The sequence below is a fragment of the Nicotiana attenuata genome, chromosome 2 (genome assembly GCF_001879085.1).
Source record: "Nicotiana attenuata strain UT chromosome 2, NIATTr2, whole genome shotgun sequence".
Taxonomy (NCBI): Eukaryota; Viridiplantae; Streptophyta; class Magnoliopsida; order Solanales; family Solanaceae; genus Nicotiana; species Nicotiana attenuata.
Window position 1 is genome coordinate 15681067 of NC_031990.1, and position 13755 is coordinate 15694821.

Below are 13755 nucleotides of genomic sequence, written 5' to 3' on the forward strand. Positions count from 1 at the left end.
AAGGGGTCCACCTTTTTCCAAACGAAAAAGTAAAAACAAATAAAAACTCTTAGAAGGGAAAAAAAAATTAAAAGACGGAAAAAAGGAAAGCACCCCTGTTCCACAGTGGACAGTTCTACAATAAACAAAATAAAACAATTAAATAGTGAAAGAGTGAAATTCATATTCAAAACCCTTCTCCTAAGTCTTCTCTTTCTTCACCAAATACAATTACTCTCTTTTCCCTCTTTCTCTCCTCCCTCCCTCTTTCTCTCTCTCTTTTTCTCTCTCTCTCTCTCTCTCTCTCCCTCATATAGAGATACAGTAAAATATATATAGATAGATATAGAAGAGGTACAAACATATATATAGAAAGAAAATTGTTTGTGGGGTAAGTGGTTGGGGAGGGGTGGTGAGATGAGTAGCAGCAACAGTAGTGGAGTTGTTGTTGGAGGGGCTAGGGTTTCAATTCCGAGCAGTGTCCGGAAAACGATTCAGAATATAAAAGAGATCACCGGGAATCATAGTGAGGATGAGATATATGCAATGCTCAAAGAATGCTCTATGGATCCCAATGAGACTGCCCAAAAACTCCTCTTTCAGGGTCAGATAAATATATGCTTCTCTATACACACATATTTTTAGCTATGTATATATGATGTTTGATCTTCCTTTTTGTTTTTTTTATGATTCCTTTTCTGTCTTGATTACTCTATACAGTGAGTTTTGGTGACATTTTTATTCTATTTGTTCTCCTGAATATTGGCCTTTATTTTTGATGTCTTTCTTCTTTTATTTCCTTATTTGCATGCGTCTCATACTGAATTGGGTCTGTTCTGAATTGGGTTTCAATGATGGACTTTATCAGGCTGTTAAAATTGTTTTGAGCATATATATATATATATATATATATATATATATATATATATATATATATATATGTGTGTGTGTGTGTGTGTGTGTGTGTGTGTAAAAACATGGTCCTTTTGATTTGTTTTGGTACTCTATGCAAGTTTTCAGGAATCCCTCTCTTTTTTATGCCGGTTGGTGAATCCCTCCCAAAAGAATTTTTTTATGCCGATTACATTGAGAGAACCTCTAGTTTTGGAGAACCCTTGATTTGTGTCAAAGACAAAATTTTTATAGCAGAAAGGGCACAAAGAATTCATATAGTTGGTCTGTACTACATGTAAAAAAAAGGGAGAAAAAAGTAAGCCGGTTGGTGCTGATAACATTTTGAGCTACATTTTTTGTTCAAAGATAACATTTTGCAGTTATATTTTGTTATAGAGAAGGTTTAGCCACACTCTGCATCCTCTATTTGGTGCACGGCGGAGTTGTCGATGAATTTTGTATTTAATAGTAACTAAGCAATTAAGAGGGTCAACTGTTCTTCTTTCTTGTTTTCTTTACTACATTTATGACTGTTAGATCCAACGCATTCTTTCATAGAAATCCAAACCTTCAAAATATAGGAGCAGAAAATTTTGCTTGCTCCATTATCTTGTCTTGCTGACTTTTTAATAATTTAATGCACTTAGTAACCTATGGGTTTCAAGGTAAGAAGTCTACTTAGAAATTTGCAAGCCTTCTCGTAAAAAAAAAAAGTATAGTTTGGTCTTGTTTTGTGTGTTCTGTATTTTGATGTTCTCTGCGAGTGGTTCTTTTTAAAGCTACACATACTGCCCCAGCTAGACTTTTGTTGTTGTTACCTTTCCTTCCTAGATATGGAAATATATAATTGGTTTTCTCTTTACTCATCTAATTTGAGGGGTTATTTACAGATACATTCCATGAAGTAAAAAGGAAACGCGACAGAAGAAGAGAGGTATGGTTAGTTACTACTTTGCATGCTTACAAACACTCTCCACAAAGACCCATAGGGCATAACGTAATGCTGACCTGATATGCCTGTAAATTTCTCATAAAAGTGGTTTAGAGGTTAATTTTCCCCCATTAATTTATTTATGTTTTCTGGGTGGGGGCAGTGTTTTGGAAAGCGTTAAGCGCAAAAAAGCGACGAGGCCTCGCTTCACCGAAGCGAGAAGCGCGAAGCGAAGCGCGCGCTTTTTTCATGTGAAGCGCAATTTAACACATAAATAAAAAAAATAAAATAGGCATAGATAAATGGCTAAGAACTCAGTAAAAATAACATATTAAGCAAATGTTTCAATTCTTGAATCAAGAAGCAAATAATAGATACTAAAACTAGATAGTGAATAAGATTGAATTTACTACAATTAACAACCACAAAAAAAAAAAAAAGAACAGAACAGTTAACTTTTTTTTCGAACCAGAAAAGTCTGAACAGAAAAACAGAGAAATACAAACCAGAAAAACAGAGCATAGATTAGGGCACAAAAACAGAGCTATAAAAAGTGAAAAACATAGAAAGAAGAAGAGAAAAACAGAGCATAGAAAGAACAGAGCAGAAATTAGGGCACAACCGCACAGAAAAAAGAAGAGTAAAGGAGTCAAACAGGAACTGAAGAAAATCAGAGGAAGAGAAGAAGAAGAAGAAGAAGAAGAAGAAGAAGAAGAAGAAGAAGAGAAGGAGAGAAGAAGAAGAGAGAAGAAGAAACTTACAGAGAAGAAGCACTGAAGCAGTCGTTGGAGCAGCAGTCGCTTGGAGAAGAAGTGTTTGTTTGCGTTAAGTTTTTGCCAAGTTTTTTTTTTTAAAAACCCTAACAGATGCTTAACCGCGCTTTTTTGCGCTTTTTGGATCGCTGCGCTTCTCGCTTAACAGGGTAAAGCTTGCGCTTTTTTCATGTGAGTCGCTTTTATGGCAGAAAAGCGAGCTAGCCTCGCGTCGCTTCAGTGCTTTAAGCGAGAAGCGCACGCTTTTTACAACACTGGGTGGGGGATTCATTAATTAAGGCCTCAGCTGATTCTAGGCGTCCGAAGAGGTTAACATACATATTGACAAGTGATATATTAGCTGATGCAGATTCATGGATCAAAATTGAACCTAGGGTGGTGGAGCAATTATTGCCCTACGCTAAAAAGAATGTAACATACCATCTCAATTAAACCTATTTGCTAAGATGATGCTGTTCTGTATGTGTGAATGCTTAAGCTATTACCCACTGTCATCTAAGTTGCGACTTAGCTGGCTGATGTGCAAAAAATAATGTATTTTATGGTGCAGAGGATGTCTACTTGGTATAACAAACCTGATTAATGCAATAAAATCCGGAATGTGCAAGTAGGCATGAGCACCTTGGTGTGTATTAGTTCATTTTTTGCTCTTGTGGACCCCATGAATGTCAAATGAGTTTCTTTTCCTGTAGAATTCCATGTTATAGTTCAATTTTCATATCAGCACGATGCTATAATTTCTTCACATGTTCTCTCTTAACGACCGAATAAATGTGAGTGTTAGTATGACATGCTTCCTCGGCCTTTTACATGCTGGTCCTGAATTGTTACAACTTGATTTGCCTTCGTGCAGAATTTGAACAAGGAGTCTGCTGAGCCAAAGTGGAAACCAGCTATGCAGGGAAGGGGAAACAAGGGGAGTCGGGGAAACTTCACTTCTCGCCATGTTTCGCTTGGTAAACATCCATTTTGTTGTTATTTTTCTGTATTTGTGATCTCTTTGCTGCCTGTGATTTCATATTTGTCATTCTTGTGATAACATGATTCTTGTGTGCTCTTTAAATTGCTGACCTGCTTTCCTTTTTTATTTCGTTCACGCTTTGTGCAAAATGACAAAAGCATCTCTAAGAATCCAAATTAATACCACTTTATGTTATTGTGATCTTGGTGCCGCTTCTAATCAACAATCTCAGACAGTTTTACACAGTTTGCCTGATATATTTAAGCACATTATAAGTTGCTGCAAATTATAACTGATTCTCACTTTTAACTTTTTTAAGTTGCACTGGTCAAAAGGTAACAAAGAGGACTGACATTCTGCCTTTTTGGCAGCGAGTAGGCTTTGAACAATTAACATAACTTACTGAGACCTTCTCCTTTACCTTGGGAGAGTTTTCACTATATCTTTCAGATTGAGTCTTATGAGCCCCTCTTTTCCTATCGACTCATAATTGATGTGTATGTGTTTGGTTAGATGCTGGTGGTCGAAGGAACTCTGCACCTGATAAGGAAAATGGAGCCAGTCAAGTTTCTGACAAGAGTGTCAAGCCATCCTCCGTACCAACTATTGAGGCGAAGAATTCTTCAAGGTGTTATTGATGTTTTTGGATTTTACTCTGTCTGTGCATTACAGCATATGTGTGGTCCTTGAATTGCCACTGTTAAACCCCTTCAGATTACAAAATATGGTTTTTGTTTCCTATATGTAGTTTGAATATTTCTGTGACCTAACCTTTTTGGCTCTTTTGCAGCTCATCAAGTTCCAGAGCCAATGGGCCGGGTGCTGTAGCTTTTGGGAGTAATAGTGTTGTACATGATGCCCATGCATCAGCAGGCAGAGGGATTAAGCAATCTGAAGCCACTGCAGGTGCTGGCTCTGTCAAGTCGGAGGAACCACTGCACACTCCAAGTCATGGTGCGAGCAAAAGCCCCAGAGTGTCCGTAGGAATCAGGGATACACTTGGACAGAAGATGCCTAACTCCAGCAACTTTTCAACCTCCTTGTCTTCACCACCTTCGTCAGGAGCTTATTTTTCAGCATCAGATCCTGTTCTTTTGCCATCTCATGATTCACGACCCCCTGGTGCAGTAGGCACAATTAGAAGGGAAGTTGGTGGCCAGCATGTGTCATCTGATCATGTCCCTACCAACTCGATCGGGAGCAAGGCAACCACTGGTAAGCCTGTGAAGATTTGTCTGAGAACTTGATTGTCATTGTTTGGTTTTTAGGAAGACATACTTATTTCTCGTCCAGTTAATGAAGCTTATGTATTTGTTTCTGCCTATGCTGTATAGCCGTTTCTGACTCTAGAAATTCGACTGTGCAAGTAAAAATGTCAAGCAAATTCCAGGGGCCTGGAAAGAATCAGCTTCCAGATTCCTCACAATGTGCTTCATTGGCTCAGGGTGCTGCTTCTCTTAGTAGGCCTTCATCTAATTACAACAACCGTCCACTGGTTGGCCCACAAAAAAGTATAGTACTTTACTTTACAAGTTGACTACTCTACACATTAGTATATTGTTCTTTCCCCCTCCCTCTCCATGAAAGACTCTTTTAATTGATATTGCTACTATAATTGTTAATAATGGTTCTTACTTGATGATTGAAGAACTCCATTTTTGCCCTCTAATTATGTGCTCAATGCTTTCTGTACCTTCTCCTTTTGTTTTTAGTGAGAAGTTTGATCCTTTTCATATTGATTTTTTTTCTAGAGCTGAGAGTGATCTTTTTTTTGCCAGTTGGTGTTTTTGTTGGTCCAACTTGAGAGATAAAAAGGTCATCTCCTATTCTCATTTGCAATTGCGATTTTCTTCTCAATTTCTCATTTATCTGCATTTTTCGGTTTGTACCTTTACCTTTTTGTATTTGGTAAGAAGTTTTGAACCTTTTCATATCGATTTTTTTCTAGTGCTGAGTGATTGGTTTTTTCCAGTTGGTGATCATCTCTTATTCTCATTTTCAATTGTGATTCTCTTCTAAATTTCTCATATATCTGCATTTTCTATTTGCATCTCCTCCTTGTGTCTATAGTCCTACTTGGGGGTCTTAGTGTACCAGTAATCTTTAATTTTCCAAAACAGAATGGTGGTTGTTGCTAGTGAAGTCATGTACCTGGTCCATGCTATATCTGCTGGTTTACTGTACAAGTGTCTGTTTAAACTTATTCCTTTGTTTTTCTGGAATAAGGAAACCCAAAAATGTCATACCCAGATGTTGACTACTCTTGGTCTCCGGTTGACTCAATAACTCCATTGTTTGCGGCTTTAGAGTGTTATGATACTGTTGCTGTTTGTTAAATTTGATTTCAGTGGAATTGTAGCAATTAGGGTCTCTTACTTGCAATTCATTCATACTGTCATGCTGAAGCTAAACACCTGTCTTCTTTATTTCACTGCAGCTGGTCCTGGTAAGGAATGGAAGCCAAAGCCTACACACAATAATATTGCTCAGGGTAAAGCTATATCTGCTAGTTCATCTGATCTTTCTACAGTTTCTGCTGAAGTCGATACACAACCGCAGCCTACGTCTGTCAGTGTTGAATCAAAGGAAGGGACTTTGGAACTGCAGCAGAAGCTAGAAAAATCACACATTTCAGAGATTCAGCATGTTGTTATCCCTAACCACCTTCATGTGCCTGAGGCTGAAAAACTTGGGTTCTGTTTTGGAAGTTTTGAAGCTAGCCTGGGCTTAGGTGTGAGCCCTTACAATGCTGCTGAGAAAGAAAAGACTCCATCACTTTCTGGAAGTTCTGAGGATATTGAAGAAACAGAAAATGAGCAATTTTCCAGGTCCGTCATCGCATGGTCTCTTTTCCCTCAATTCCTCTTCTCCCCTGTTTATGACTTGTGAAAGCTTTTGGTAGTTGCTCTTCTTTTAGCTTTAGGAATCTAGGACTAGGATGAGTAGTATCAGTAATATTTCTCCTGTTAGAAGTATAGATGTAGGAAAATCTGGAATGTCTTGTTTTTGCTGTTTTATATTACACGGCAATTAGAAGAGAAATGCATATAAGTTGGTGGATGCCAACGTTGTTAGAAGGGGTTTCTCCCGTTTGAGTTGTATATTATTATCTTACAAAAGATATTTTAAGCATTATAGGGGGTAAGGACTAAGGAGGGAATTGTTTGTTTCAAAGTCCAGTTTTGCAGTAATATTATACAAGATATTCAAATATGTTTCAGTATATAATTCAAGTAATATATTTTTTCAATTATTTGGAGATTGAAAAATTTTAGTTACCGAAATTTAGTGATGCAATTTAGATTCAAGTGCTCATTATTCGGTCTTCAATTTTTCAGACAGCTGGCAGCTATGTGTTGTTTTGGTAATGATTCAAAAAGCATTCCAAAAACTAAAACCAAGTGTTGTTTGGTTTGGGAAAAGTTGAAACCAACTTGATCTGGTTTTGGAAACCAAAAACTGATTAACAATCTTTTTCTAAGCAAAATCTGACCTTGAAACCAATTCTTCCAAACTAACAGTAATCCAAACATAAAACTTTCACCCAGAACCATTTCCAGATTAGGTTCTTCTGGAACCAAAGGCAAGCCTTCTCCAAATATCTTCTGCACTGACCTAGTTTTCTTCTTTTCTTAGAAGTTTGGACAACATTTGGAAAGGGTTTTTTTGAAATAATCTTTTAGAACAACCATATTGAAACTGAGACGTATTTGGATATTTGTAGTTTCTTTGACAAAAATTTTGTGGAAGTGAGTGTGTTTTGCGTACAAGAAGAGCTATCTTAATTATTTAGAAAAATATACTTTGAAATACACCCTCAAACCACAACTTCAAAAACAGTTTTTGGACGTTTTTTGTTTGCAAATATTTCTTCAAAATCTTAAACAAACCCGAATTTCAAATATTTCTTTTCACAAGGTTTGAGAATTAATTTCATGGACAGAATCCTCTAATTCTATCTTTTAGAAAAATCTTCTTGAAGATTGAGACCTAAAATATCTTATTCAAAGTGTTCTTTTTTCTTTCATCTTTTAATTGCCTCTCCTATTTCTATTATTTTCTGTTGCATATGATCTTGTTGCCATTAGCTGTGTATTTTAGATCTTGATGGAATGTTGTTATATCACACTTGACTCTGATAGTTAGATATATACTTCCATTTCTAGCATGTTAAGATGTTAAGTTTTTCATTCTTATGAGTGAATGCAGTGATCAAAATCCACCAACCACCGCAGATTTTTCTGACCAGTCTCCGCCTTCAAGTGGGCAGGAGAATTTATCTGCAAAGCCAGAAGATGTATCACCCTCTGTCCCTGAGTACAGTGAATCTAAGCAAGAGACTCTGCAAGGAGGCCATCAGTATTCAGCTGTTCGTACATCCCCCAACTATAGTTTTGGTTTTGTGCCACCAACATTAGGCAGTCAGCTCGTACCTTTTGAAAACTCTGAATCACAGTCTCATGATGTTTCTCGTCTTCCAAACTTTGTTGTAAGCCTGCGTTCTTTGATATACTTTTTCTATGTACTGTCATTTTAATGGTTTTGAAGCTTCAATGTAGATCAAATTGGTATGGAAACTTGCAAGTACAGTAAGTAAAATATCCATAGTTAGATTAACACCTTGTCATGAACTCATATTGTGTCATCAGTGTTGGTTTCACCTCACTTGTGAGTGGCAAGGTCCTCGAATCTTATGCTTTATTGAGTTAAGGTGGGGTCTAAATTAATGTTGAATGTAGGAAATATTTGACAGCAGTAAATAACGTTGTTGGGGATGATTTGACAAATCCAGAAAAGTTTGAGACCACGCGGAATCAATATATTATCAATTCAAGAAAATTTAGTTCTTATACTCAAGAATTTTTAAAAACAATTCATTTTTTCCTCTAGGTTCAGCAACCAATTGACCCAACAAACTACTATGCCCAGTTCTACCGCTCCAGTGCTGATGGTGATGGCCGCATTTCACCCTTTCAATCAGCAAGAGTTTCTACCAAGTACAACGGCAATGTTGCAGTTGTGGCTCCACAAACTTCTCAATCTGCTCAAGAGGTATGAAAGTACTTTATCAGGTAGTATGTTCTATTGTTTATATTACTCTTATTCAGGAAAATATATTGGGGTGGGTGGGGGGTGGGGGGAGTAACGCAATTGACAGCTTATTTAGGGTTTCATGGTGCATGGATGTAAAGTGAAATAATAATGATCCCAGAGACAGAAAGATGAATGTTTCTGTTTGGAATTGTATGATAGGCGGCTTCACTACATTTGGTATTTAACAATACCTTTGCAGAATATATGTGGGAGAAACTCAGTTACGCCTTTGACTGAGTATTGGAATATGCTTGTCAACTCACTCCTACTTATATTCCCACTCCTCTGGTTCCTTGTCTTCTCTTCCCTTAAAGTTGGACTAGACGAGTTGGAATAAATTGGACTTTTGGTCTTAAAATCTATCATGATCAAAGTTCGTCACTGGGGTGGGGATTCATCAAGTACCAAATTACAACCATTTTTGAATTGTTTTTCCTCCTAAAGTTGGTACTCTAGACAGGACTATTGTTGCAATTATTGTACAGCTTGGATCAATGATAGCCAAATGTGATGATTACCAGAGTCTACCATGGAATGGTAAACTGATAAACTGTAGAAACTCTGTTACTTATCCCCAAAAAAAAAAGGAACTCAGTGACCTAGTCACGCTGCTCATCATTGCTGTAGCATCTCTATGGTCCTCCTGCCAGGAAATTCCAATCCCTTGTGCTCAGGTTATTCACTCTTGAAGCACACAGAACTACAACCACCCACCTCTTGCTGCTTCCCTTGTCCTTCTTCGCATCAACGGTTTTTCTGTGTCTATTGTATTCCCTTGTATAGTAATTAGTTCCTCCTCTCTGCTTTCTTAACATGTCCATTGTTTAATTTCCTTTACTAATGATGTGCTTAGCCTAGATGGAGAGTTCATTTTTCTGCTAAAAACCCAGTGAAAAGCTCTTATTGGTGCAAATCGGAATTATTATCATGGTTGCAGTTCTAGCAGGGTTCAGTTCAATGTCTCTCGTTGGTTGACTGTTTACATAAACTTATGACTTGTATAGTTCAAGAAAATGTGATAAGAAATAGATATTTTTAGAGAATTATACAATCCTTTTCACACACTGTACATAATTTCCATAGTGTAGTGTACATTAATGAAATGTTTTGGAATTGCATTCTTAGAAGCCTGAGTCATGTTTAAGCAAATGCTTTCTAAGTTTTATAAGTAGTGAGATGCCTACTTTTGCTGTTTGATATTGATGTTTTACCAAATTTTCGATTCACTAGAAGGTTCATGCGAATGGTATGAGTTCTTCTTAGATGTTGCAGTGAGCCACCAAGTATAGGGTAAATCTATTCAAGATAGCTTTTGACAATCTGCAGTAAAATCGTGTGCTTGGTGCTAGCAGTCCCTTCTGTATTTATGACGGAACAAACTTTATTTACGTTTTGGTGATTTTTGTGCCATCATAACTCTCCACAGAAGTATAGCACATCTATTTGTTAATAATTTGCACAGAAAAATAGTTTATTTCTTGGGTCACCTGTTATGTTGAACTTACTAACTTCAGTTAATCTCAACACTAAGGTACTTACTGATATTTATTTAGAATGATTTGCAGGGAGGAAACACACTTGTTTTATCTACAGCGGCTCCAACACCACTTGCAACTCAAGCTGCCGGGCTTATGCAAAGTTCAGCAGCTGTAACTCAGCAACCTCTCCCTGTATTTCGACAAGCTGCAGGGATGCATCTGCCCCATTATCCTCCAAATTATATTCCATACGCTCACTACTTTTCCCCATATTATGTTCCACCAACAGCCATCCATCAATTCTTAAGCAATGGTGCATTTCCCCAGCAACCTCAGGCTGGTGGCATATATCCACCTCCACCATCCGCTGCTGCTGGCAGATACTCACTTTCACAATATAGGCCAGGAGCTAATGTGGGCAACTCAACTCACAGTGGAGTGCCTGGCTCATATGGGCCATATGGATCCTCCACAGCCAACTATAACCCTAGTTCAACTACAGCAGCTGGAAACCCTGCTTCTAATGATGATCTTTCTGCTGCTCAATTTAAGGAAAGCAATGTCCACGTGAATGGGCAACAACAGGTTGGTCTTTTGTTTAGTTTAAATCAATGTTGATATTATTTTTTTCACTATTGAAATATTTACTTGACATTATTTGCATCATCTCGAACGGTGAACAAAAGAGATTGTGTAGTGATGAAAGATCAACATCCCCTGAGTTCAGCAGCAAGGGGGTGCTATCCCGAAAAGGATGGAGAGAGAGAAATGAGTAATAGGGTCTATATTGATTTATCCCTAGTGAAAAGATATTTGCATCATTCTAACCTTGCCAAATAAAGTGAAAGAAAACCATGTAAAAATAATCATTACTTGAGAACTTGAAATGCTTTGAGCAGTATGATGATGGGCTTAAAACTGATTGGAGCTGAGAATTGATGAAACTAGTTCTGAATTTCTAATTGATAATTATATGATAATTAATCCGAATGCAATATGGTAATTGTAAATTTTCTTTTGGATAAGTATGGTAATTGTAAATTTTCATTTGTATATTGTCTAAAATGATACTCCCTTTGTTTCAATTTAGATGACACACTTTCCTTATTAGTCCGCTTATTAGTCCGTTCCAGAAAGAATGACACATTTCTACAATTGGAAATAATTCAACTTTAAATTCTTCATTTTACCCATTTTACCCTTAATGAGAAGCTTTTATAACCACATAAATGTCATGGCCCCACATAGCTTTACCCCTTAAGCTTTTAAGACCACAAGTTTTAAAAGTCTTTTTTTCCTTAAACTCCGTGCCGAGTCAAACTACCTCATCTAAATTGAAACGGAGGGAGTACAATATATTTGGGGGGGAGGGAGGGGCAGTAGCTGAGTCACATAGCCCCAAGGGTGACAGTCCGACACCCCTTCGCCGAGACCACTTGGAAAAAATAAATATATATGTACTTTCTTGCAGTTTCCGGAGTTTCTATATACGATGTTTGCGTGTGTATTATTATAGTTTATGCATGTGTGTATATATATTTGCTTTAGATGGCAGTCCTCCTTTGTGGAGGTTCTAAGGGGGGTTCCCTTGGAGTGTTGTGTATACATAGCCCCAAGGGTGACAGTCCGACACCCCTTCGCCGAGACCACTCGGAAAAAATAAATATATATGTACTTTCTTGCAGTTTCCGGAGTTTCTATATACGATGTTTGCGTGTGTATTATTATAGTTTATGCATGTGTGTATATATATTTGCTTTAGATGGCAGTCCTCCTTTGTGGAGGTTCTAAAGGGGGTTCCCTTGGAGTGTTGTGTATACTTTTCTTTCAACATTTTGAATTTTTGTTTGCTTTCTTCAAGGTTGTTGCAAAATAGATGTGTTACATGGTGGTCCTTTTGAGGAAGTTTCCACGATCCCTTTGTTTTTGTGCGGGTGTCGAGTAATATATTTTTTCAGTCGCACCTTTGCACTTGAGCGAATCAACCTGCTGATTGTGGGGATGTGTACATTGAGAAATGAACTGGCATGTTTCTCCAGTCTGTCTGGAAAGGCTTCTCCTTTGAAACTGAGATATTTGCTTCCATTTCTAAATCTAATTTATGAATGAGCTTTTGCTATGATTTATCCTTCTGACTTATGTGGTAAATAATTTTGTATACTGGTTGCTTTGAGTTTTGGAGTAGTGACAAAGACGAGTATCAAAACTGTTGTCGTTTGAGATAATTTAACGTGTAACCTTGATTCTATGTCCACCTCTTAATTCTTATAAAGGTTTCCAAGTTTAAAGTTGATTGTTCTGAAATAGCATCGTTATGTAGGGCCTGAGCCCATGATCTTTTCTCTCTTGGCTGTGTTTATCATCTCTTTTATTTTTTACTTTATTTATGTCTTTTACAGATATGAACAATTTTGTTTTTGCAGAGTGAGGGCTCAGGTGTGTGGATTACTCCAGGCCGAGGTTTATCCAGCTTGCAAGCAAGTTCTTTTTATAACCTACCCCAGGGTCAAGTGGCTTTTACTCCCGCACAACCTGGCCACGGGAACCTTGCTGGTCTTTATCATCCAGCACAACCAGTGACTGCACAGACTGTTCATCCACTTATGCAACAGTCACAGACGATGGCTGGTCCGGATATGGTAGGACCAACAGCCACTGTCTATCAGCAGCCTCAACATTCACAAATTAACTGGCCGAGTAGCTACTAAGGAGCTGTTCCTGTCATTTGTAAACCACAAAGAAAAGAAATGAAATTATTGATTGGAATTTTGGGGTTACGATTAGTTTGGAGATGGAGGAAGTATCCAGCAAATGCCAAAAAGACAATCGCTGTGCAGGTTGACTGTAAATCTATGAGAGATGCCCCTCCTAGGGGAAAAAAACGATGAGGTATCACTTTTCTTGCTTGGGATTGAGGATGCAAAGAGTATATCCTCCTGTAACGAATAGTGACAGTCTTTTAGTTTTGAGGCAGGCAGGCATAAGCAAATTGATTTTCCATTACATTTGGTAGCCCTTAGTTTTCAGTATCAACTCTTCTCTTTTCAGTCAATTTTTCGAGTTTCTTTCCTATATATCCTTCTTTGGTAGGTTTAGGGCTTCTTGAAGCAATGTGATTTTTAGGGGATTTTCATACATTTTCTTCCCTTTTTGGCTCCAATCTTTATCTGTAAAGTTAGTTTTGACATTAGAAACAGGCGTAGTTGGACTGTTGTAATTGGTGCTTGGCACAAGCAAGATGCTGCATTCTTTCAGTTTTGCTAAATTACTTACAGTGGTGAGCATGGTGGGGTAAATTGGTGTGATACAGCTTTTAAAGCTCTGGGTACATTGGAAATTTTAAAATCTTGCCGATGCCCAAGAGTTTCTGTGATTTTATATTTTTTCTTTTATTTAACTTTAGTTTGTTGCAATTCAACCTTCCCAAAAGAAATACTATAGAGAGTAGCGCTATTTGATTCTAGCTAGGCCTAATGTGCTTAGAAAGCCATGGAATTCTGTAGTCTGTATTTTATATACCTGATGATGGCTTAATCTGTCTGCTTCTAATGAGATGAATCAAAAACTTCTCATTCGACTGTAGGTGCTTGCACCTCACTCTGCTAAATGAGCTTTCGTTGCTTGCCCGCCTCCCATCTTTAATCT

General features: G+C 37.6%; 1 protein-coding gene across 3 annotated transcripts; it reads left to right on the plus strand.

Annotated features, from left to right (window-relative positions):
- Positions 291–13483, plus strand: LOC109244613 (GBF-interacting protein 1-like). Of its 3 annotated transcripts, none has more exons than XM_019411737.1 (11): positions 291–583; positions 1764–1807; positions 3431–3533; positions 4052–4166; positions 4329–4753; positions 4873–5049; positions 5976–6366; positions 7748–8027; positions 8429–8590; positions 10186–10695; positions 12534–13483. In XM_019411737.1, exons 1-11 carry the CDS (start codon positions 397–399, stop codon positions 12816–12818), a joined length of 2679 nt encoding a protein of 892 aa, XP_019267282.1. In that variant the 5' UTR covers positions 291–396; the 3' UTR covers positions 12819–13483. The 3 variants fall into 3 exon arrangements, with proteins under 3 accessions (XP_019267282.1, XP_019267286.1, XP_019267290.1); XM_019411741.1 differs by having other exon boundaries at positions 10198–10695; XM_019411745.1 differs by having other exon boundaries at positions 4906–5049.

Bases quoted from the DNA above. Each gene is read 5' to 3' on its own strand.
- LOC109244613 (XM_019411737.1), top strand. From the start codon at position 397: ATGAGTAGCAGCAACAGTAGTGGAGTTGTTGTTGGAGGGGCTAGGGTT. The intron at 3,534-4,051 runs GTAAACATCCAT...GTGTTTGGTTAG, and splicing joins TTCTCGCCATGTTTCGCTTG to ATGCTGGTGGTCGAAGGAAC. The intron at 4,754-4,872 runs GTAAGCCTGTGA...TATGCTGTATAG, and splicing joins CGGGAGCAAGGCAACCACTG to CCGTTTCTGACTCTAGAAAT.